This window comes from Arvicanthis niloticus, chromosome 21 (assembly GCF_011762505.2).
Source record: "Arvicanthis niloticus isolate mArvNil1 chromosome 21, mArvNil1.pat.X, whole genome shotgun sequence".
NCBI classification, from domain to species: Eukaryota; Metazoa; Chordata; class Mammalia; order Rodentia; family Muridae; genus Arvicanthis; species Arvicanthis niloticus.
In genome coordinates, this window is record NC_047678.1 from 15,834,960 (window position 1) to 15,843,079 (window position 8,120).

At 50.2% G+C, this 8,120-nt stretch overlaps 1 protein-coding gene across 1 annotated transcript; it reads left to right on the forward strand.

Moving 5' to 3' along the window:
- Window positions 1-544: 544 nt before the first annotated feature.
- LOC117693645 (uncharacterized) lies at window positions 545-7,852 on the forward strand. Its single transcript, XM_034484366.3, is given in 3 exon segments — window positions 545-5,910; window positions 5,913-6,535; window positions 6,538-7,852. Coding segments are annotated over 3 exon segments (5,151 nt in total). The 5' UTR covers window positions 545-1,775; the 3' UTR covers window positions 6,931-7,852.
- Window positions 7,853-8,120: the final 268 nt, after the last annotated feature.

Here is an 8,120-nt window from a genome sequence, read left to right on the forward strand (position 1 = left end):
TCAGAAATATACTTTATGTCTATAACTCTTCTCTCAGGAAAGTTACTTTGTACCACAGATACTAGTTATTATCCCAAACACATTATAAAAGTTGTGTTGATGATTTGGTAAAACATGTGATTATTTGTCAATTCTAAGGTGTTCTGTGTATATTGGAGCAAAACCTCTTTTTATATCTGTCTATACACCCATGCGTTCTCATGCACATTCATGCTCACATCTTACAGTCAGGTTCTGAAGACCCCCATACTTGGGAGACCCTTCCTCAAGCCTCCGGAAATCGCGACCACCCAAAAATCACAAGAAACCATACCTGGATGCAATCAGCAGAGGTTTATTAGGGGAGGAGCCGGCGGTCAAAAACGACAAGCTCTTTAGCTCCAAGAGCAGGGTTTTTGGCCACGTGTGGTGGGTTAAAGGGTCTTTTATAGCATGGGGTGGGGGGGAGGAAGGCATTTTCGCGCGCTCACACATGATTGGTTGTTTTACAAATTTTGAACATAGCACTGGGAAGACCAAGGGAAGGGTAACCAAGAACAGTGGAACATTTCAGAGAATCTAGCCCAAATGATAGCATCTTTATCTGTAGTCAGGAATGCCTTCCTGCCTTGGGCGAGGCTTGGGGAATGTAATCCAGCAAGTGTCCTTCACTAAAAGAAAATTTTATGGGTCCCATGAATTATAGATTCTTTTTCCCTAGCCTGAGTAGCTAAAGTTGCCCCTCTGGTTTGCCAACCAGAGGCCAGTTAATCCGTAAACAAAGAATGCAGAGTTACAGGACAATGGGCTACCGAGGCATCCCAGGAATGAAGATAAGAGATAAACATCTGCCTGCAGGAACTGCTCCCCGCCCCCATGGACCGGTTTGGCCAGATGTTCAAAAATTGGAAAACAACCAATCGTATGCACCCGCGCGAAAGTTTCTCCTCTTCCCCATCCCGAGCTTATATAAACCCTAAACCCTGGAGCCACGAGGTCGATGCCCCTGTCTCCCACATTGAGACACGTGTCGGCCCGGAACGTTCCGCCATTAAACTACCTCGTGTTCTTGCATCAAGTTGGTCTTCCGTGTGTCCTTTGGGTGCGCGCCATCCCGTGACTCGAGTGGGGTCCCCTTTGGGGGCTTCCCGAGCCTTTCATCTTGGTGCATGGGCCGGGAAGCTTGTCCGGGGTTTGCGTGATCACCTAGGACCTCTGAAGACCTCTTGGAGGTGGGTTTAAGTCTGTGTGTCTGTGTGTCTGTGTGTCTGTGAGTGAGGTGTATTTGAGTGCGGTGTTTGGGTGTGGATTCTGGTTTCTGGCTCTGATTTAGGTTCTGACAGCTGCCATTGTGAGACCGTGAGGTCCAATGGCCTGAGGCTGAAAAATCTGGGAGACGTCCCAAGTGGTAGGGAGTCAGGATAGCCTGACTGCCCATTTTTTGAATGAAGGAGACGAAGCACTCCTCCTATAGGGGAAGGTAAGAGGACCTGCCCCATCGGAACTTGCATTTGGCTGACTATATAAGACTAAACGTGGGCGAGTGTGTTTGGCGGTGATAGGGTCTTGTGTTCTTATCCTGTTTTTGTGATAGGGTTTTGCGTTCTTATTTGTTTTTGTGCTAGGGTCTTGTGTTCTTATCCAGTTTTTGTGATAGGGTTTTGCGTTCTTATTTGTTTTTGTGCTAGGGTCTTGTGTTCTTATCCTGTTTTTGTGATAGGGTTTTGTGTTCTTACCCTGTTTTTGTGCTAGGGTCTTGTGTTCCTATCCGGATTTTGCGTTTTCTGGTGGACGAGATGGGACAGGCTGTGACAACCCCCTTGTCTTTGTCTATGGACCATTGGTCGGATGTTAGGGACAGAGGACGTTTATTGTCAGTAGTTGTAAAAAAGGGGCCTTGGCGGACCCTTTGCACCTCTGAGTGGCCAACTTTCAATGTGGGATGGCCACCTCGAGGGACTTTTGATTTACCCACCATTAGAGCCGTTAGGGCAGTTGTTTTTCAGGAAGGATCAGGGTCGCATCCAGACCATCAACCATACATCACCGTGTGGGAAAACTTGGCTCGCTATCCACCCCCATGGGTCGAGCCTTTCCTCCCACCTCGCCAACCAAGCTCCCGGGTCTTGGCTGTGCGAGAGGGCTCCACAGAAGGAAGACCGAAACCACGTCAGAATGAAGGCGAGCCCAGCACCCCGCCGGTGTCCGTTTCAAAGATATACCCTGATATAGAAGAACCCCCTGAATGGCCCACTCCCCTGCCCCCACCTTACCCCTCAGCTCCCCAACCTGCACCCCTGCCCTCAGCCCCCGAACTAGCCCCAGCCTCCGGGGCCACAGGGGGGCCCTCAGCAGGTACTAGGAGCCAACGTGGAGCCACTCCTGTAGGACCTGACTCCACCGTGGCGCTGCCCCTTAGGGCCGTTGGGCCGCCCCCAACTGGCGAGAACGAGCTGCAGCTCCTGCAGTATTGGCCTTTTTCCTCCTCTGATCTCTATAATTGGAAAGTTAACCATCCCCCTTTTTCAGAAAATCCTGCAGGACTCACAGGCCTGATAGAGTCCCTGATGTTTTCCCACCAACCCACGTGGGATGACTGTCAGCAGCTCCTACAGACACTGTTCACTACCGAAGAGAGGGAGAGGATTCTCCTTGAGGCTCGGAAAAATATCCGAGATAATCAAGGACGCCCCGCCACTCAGGCTGCTATAGACGAGGGGTTTCCCTTGACCCGTCCTCCGTGGGATTACCACACGGCAACAGGTAGGGAACGGCTGTCCATTTACCGCCGGGCTCTCGTGGCTGGTCTCAGGGGTGCAGCGAGAAAACCCACCAATTTGGCAAAGGTAAGAGAGGTTATGCAAGGAGCGACTGAACCCCCCTCTGTGTTCCTAGAGAGGCTCATGGAGGCTTACCGTAGGTACACTCCTTTTGACCCTATGTCAGAGGGGCAGCGAGCTTCTGTAATCATGGCTTTCATTGGGCAGTCCGCCCCGGACATTAGAAGGAGGTTACAGCGTATTGAGGGATTGCAAGATTATACTATCAGAGATGTGGTGAAGGAGGCTGAGAAAGTGTATCATAAGAGAGAGACAGAGGAAGAGAAACAGGAGAGAGAAAAGAAAGAAAGGGCTGAGGATGAAGATAGAAGGGAAAAGAGACAAGAAGAGAACCTAACTAGGATACTGGCCGCAGTGGTAGGAGAAGGAAGGCGTCAGGGAACTGGTAGGGCTAGACAGACAGGGAACCTGGGTGACGGCAGAAGGCAGGGGCCAAGGAGACCCAAAAGAGACCAGCTGTTACTAGAGAGAGATCAGTGTGCATACTGCAAAGAGAAGGGCCATTGGGCCCGAGAGTGTCCTAAAAAGAAAGAGACCAAAGTGCTGTCCTTAGATAATGAAGATTAGGGAAGTCGGGGTTCGGTTCCCCTCTCCGAGCCTAGGGTAACTCTGAAAATAGAGGGGACCCCTATAGATTTCTTGGTGGACACGGGAGCAGAATATTCTGTGCTTAAAAAACCTCTGGGAAAGATACAAGATAAAAAGACGCTGGTGATTGGGGCTACAGGACAAAAACCGTATCCGTGGACTACTTCTCGTACAGTGGATCTTGGAAGAAACCAGGTATCCCACTCATTTTTAGTAATACCAGAGTGCCCTACACCCTTACTGGGCAGAGACTTGTTAACCAAATTAAAGGCCCAGATAAAATTTGCCCCCTCTGGACCGGAACTGTCATGGGGAACTGAGACACCCCAAACGTTAATATTGTCCCTTCAGCTAGAAGAAGAATACCGGCTATACCAAGAGAGAGAGAAGCCCCCCGAGGAGCTTCAGGAATGGTTACTTCGATTTCCTCAGGCGTGGGCTGAGACAGGGGGCACGGGAATGGCTAGACAGGCCCCCCCTGTGGTGATTGAGCTCAAGTCTGGAGCCACCCCCATTGGGGTCCGACAGTACCCCATGAGCAAGGAAGCCAGAGAGGGCATACGCCCCCACATTAAGAGACTGTTAGAACAGGGGATTTTAGTCCCTTGCAGGTCCCCTTGGAACACCCCCTTATTGCCAGTAAAAAAACCGGGGACAAACGACTATCGTCCGGTACAGGATCTTAGAGAAGTCAACAAGAGGGTACAAGATGTCCACCCTACAGTGCCCAACCCCTACAACTTGCTCAGTACATTGCCACCCACTCGAACCTGGTATACCGTCTTAGATTTAAAAGATGCCTTCTTCTGTCTGAGGTTACATCCAAACAGCCAGCCCCTGTTTGCTTTCGAGTGGCGGGACCCTGAGAGTGGGAGAACCGGACAACTCACGTGGACAAGGTTACCCCAAGGATTCAAAAACTCCCCAACACTGTTCGATGAAGCTCTACACCGGGACCTTGCCCCCTTCCACGCTAATAACCCGCAGGTGACTCTTATCATTTATATTGATGACATTTTGCTGGCCACAGAGACCCGAGAAGATTGCGAACTGGGGACTCAGAAGATCCTGGCTGAGTTAGGTGAGTTGGGGTATCGGGTCTCTGCTAAGAAAGCACAGCTATGTCGAACTGAGGTGACATACTTGGGATATACCCTAAAAAATGGACAGCGGTGGCTCACAGAAGCCAGAAAACGAACAGTCACACAAATCCCAACCCCAACCACCCCGTGCCAGGTAAGGGAATTCCTGGGGACCGCGGGATTTTGTAGGCTTTGGATTCCAGGATTCGCCACTTTGGCAGCCCCATTATATCCCTTGACAAAAGAAAAAGGGAAGTTCATCTGGACAAAAGAACACCAGGTGGCTTTCGAAACTCCTAAAAAGACACTGCTACAGGCCCCTGCCCTAGCACTGCCAGATTTAAGCAAGCCTTTTACCCTATATATTGATGAGAGAAAGGGGGTTGCCAGAGGGGTCCTCACCCAAGCTCTAGGACCTTGGAAGCGTCCGGTGGCTTATCTGTCAAAAAAACTAGATCCTGTGGCTAGTGGATGGCCCTCTTGCCTGCGAGCGATAGCGGCAACAGCCACACTGATAAAAGATGCTGATAAGCTAACTCTGGGCCAGAAAGTGACAGTAGTGGCCCCCCATGCTCTCGAAAACATCATCAGACAACCGCCAGACCGCTGGATAACCAACGCTAGAATCACCCATTACCAGAGCTTGTTACTAACAGAGCGAGTGACTTTTGCTCCACCTGCCGTCCTCAACCCCGCTACCCTGCTACCTGAAGCCGATGAGACCCCAGTACATCAGTGTGAGGAGATACTGGCTGAAGAAGCAGGGACCAGGTCAGATTTGACCGACCAGCCGTGGCCTGGGGCGGAGACCTGGTTCACCGACGGAAGTAGCTTCGTGAAAGAAGGTAAGCGAAGGGCTGGGGCAGCGGTAGTAGATGGAAGGACTGTCATTTGGGCTAGCAGCCTGCCGGAAGGAACTTCAGCGCAAAAATCAGAACTTATTGCTCTGATCCAAGCCCTAAAACTGGCAGAAGGGAAGTCTGTAAACATTTATACTGATAGCCGATACGCTTTTGCAACAGCCCATGTTCATGGGGCAATTTACAGACAGCGTGGGTTGCTGACGTCTGCTGGCAGAGACATTAAAAATAAAAAGGAGATTCTTGATTTACTAGAGGCTATCCACTTGCCACGAAAGGTGGCAATCATCCACTGCCCAGGACACCAGAAGGGGACTGGCCCTATTGAAAAGGGAAACCAGATGGCAGATCAGATGGCTAAAGAGGCGGCACACGGACCAATGACTCTTATAGCCAAAGTGGGGTCCCGCCAGGATGAGAGGGCCCTGGAAAAGAGAGCCCTCACAGAAGAAGAGGGGCTAGAATACCTGACCAGTATGCACCGCCTCACCCACCTGGGGGCCAGAAAAATGATAGAACTATCCAACAAATCCCCTTACCACATTCCTAGGCTCCAAAAGACAGCGAAGATCTGGTAAGAAACTGCAGGGCGTGTGCCCTCACTAATGCCGGATCCAGCAGGCATAGTGGGGGAAAGCGCCTACGGGGAGATCGACCTGGAACTTATTGGGAGGTCGATTTCACAGAAGTCAAACCTGCCTGATACGGCAACAAATATCTTCTAGTTTTCATAGATGTTTTCTCAGGGTGGGTTGAAGCATTTCCCACTAAGAAAGAAACAGCAAATGTAGTGGCCAAGAAGATACTGGAAGACATCCTACCCCGATTTGGAGTACCTAAGGTAATTGGGTCAGACAATGGACCTGCCTTCGTCACCCAGGTAAGTCAGGGACTGGCCAGACAACTGGGGATAAATTGGAAGTTACATTGTGCTTACCGACCCCAGAGCTCAGGACAGGTAGAAAGAATGAATAGAACTATTAAAGAGACCCTTACGAAATTATCAATTGAGGCCGGCGGGATTGACTGGACAGCCCTTCTCTCCCTAGCCCTGTTCCGGGTCCGGAACACACCCGGACCTTTGGGACTAACACCCTTTGAGATACTGTTTGGTGCACCTCCGCCTCTGTTTGAAACCCTAGATAGTGTGACACGCCCTGATGACAATAATTTTATACCTTCCACCCACCTTTTAGCCGTTTGAAGGCCCTTGAGACGATCAGGAGAGATATTTGGGAACAGCTGAAAGATACTTACACCGCCGGAGATCCTGCAGTTCCCCATCAGTTTGAGATTGGAGACGCCGTGCTGGTGCGGAGACACCGGGCGGGAAATCTCGAGCCGCGCTGGAAAGGACCCTACCTGGTACTGTTGACAACTCCAATCGCCATTAAGGTGGAAGGGATCCCCACCTGGGTTCATGCTTCACATGTCAAAAGGGCCCCTCCTGAAACTAGTCCAGATGAGTGGATTTTGGAAAAGACTAATAATCCTCTTAAGTTGCGTTTATGTCGTAAACGCAACCCTGAGTCAGGACAGCAACCCCCATGCCCCGATGCGACAAACCTGGGAGGTGATTAATGAAGAAGAAAACACTGTGTGGTCAATTTCTGCTATACATCCTCCATGGACTTGGTGGCCAGATCTTACGCCTGATATTTGTAAGTTAGCAGCCGGATTGCTTACCTGGGATCTTCCAGACCACACAGACCTAACTAAACCACCCGCTGAAAGACAGTGTGTTCCTAACGGGATAGGAGGCACACTTGGGTGCTCAGGACAATTCTACCGGGCTAATCTCCGGTCCTCAGGATTTTATGTTTGCCCTGGTCAGGGCCACAATCGGTAGCTCCGACACAAGTGTGGGGGGACCTCTGATTTTTATTGCGCTACATGGGGATGTGAAACTACCGGTGAGGCCTACTGGAATCCTACTTCCACATGGGACTTGATTACGGTAAAGAGGAATAGCAGCTATGATAAGTCCAACCAAGGAGAGAGAGATAGTTCTAAATATCCTGAGAATGGGTGTGGATTTGAAAATAGTCCCAATGGAGCCTGTAAAAACAGCTACTGCAACCCCATAGTTATAAGATTCACTGATGCAGGGAAACGAGACCATCGGAGTTGGCTTAAGGGAAACAACTGGGGATTGCGTATAGATGCTGCTGGAAAAGACCCTGGGTTAATTTTTAAAATTAAGTTGACCCTAGAAACCCCCTCTCCAACACCTATGGGACCTAACAAAGTCCTTCTTGCTCAGGGGCCCCCTCCAAAGTCCCTTACTCAAACACCAGTGCAACCTGCGCCAGTGACTGCTGGTCCTTATTATTTTACCCCCTCACAAGGCCCCAAGATCTTGACCACACCACCTGATCCTTCGACAGGACAGAGACTATTTAATTTGGTCGTTGGAGCCTTCCACGCTCTAAATAATACAAGCCCAGACTCTACTGAATCTTGCTGGCTATGTTTAGCAATAACACCCCCATACTATGAGGGAATCGCCATGGATGGTGCCTTTAATAACACCACTTCCCATCACTCCTGCACTTGGGGAACTGAGAGAAAACTAACTGTAACTGAAGTATCGGGGTCAGGTTCAGGACTCTGCCTAGGTACCCCACCTGCCTCCCACAGACATCTGTGTAATCAGACAGTCTCTCGTCCTAAAACATCTATCACCTATTATTTGGTACCAGGGCCCAACCGTTGGTGGGCTTGCAGTACAGGACTCACCCCTTGTGTGTCTACAAGTGTATTCGAACCAA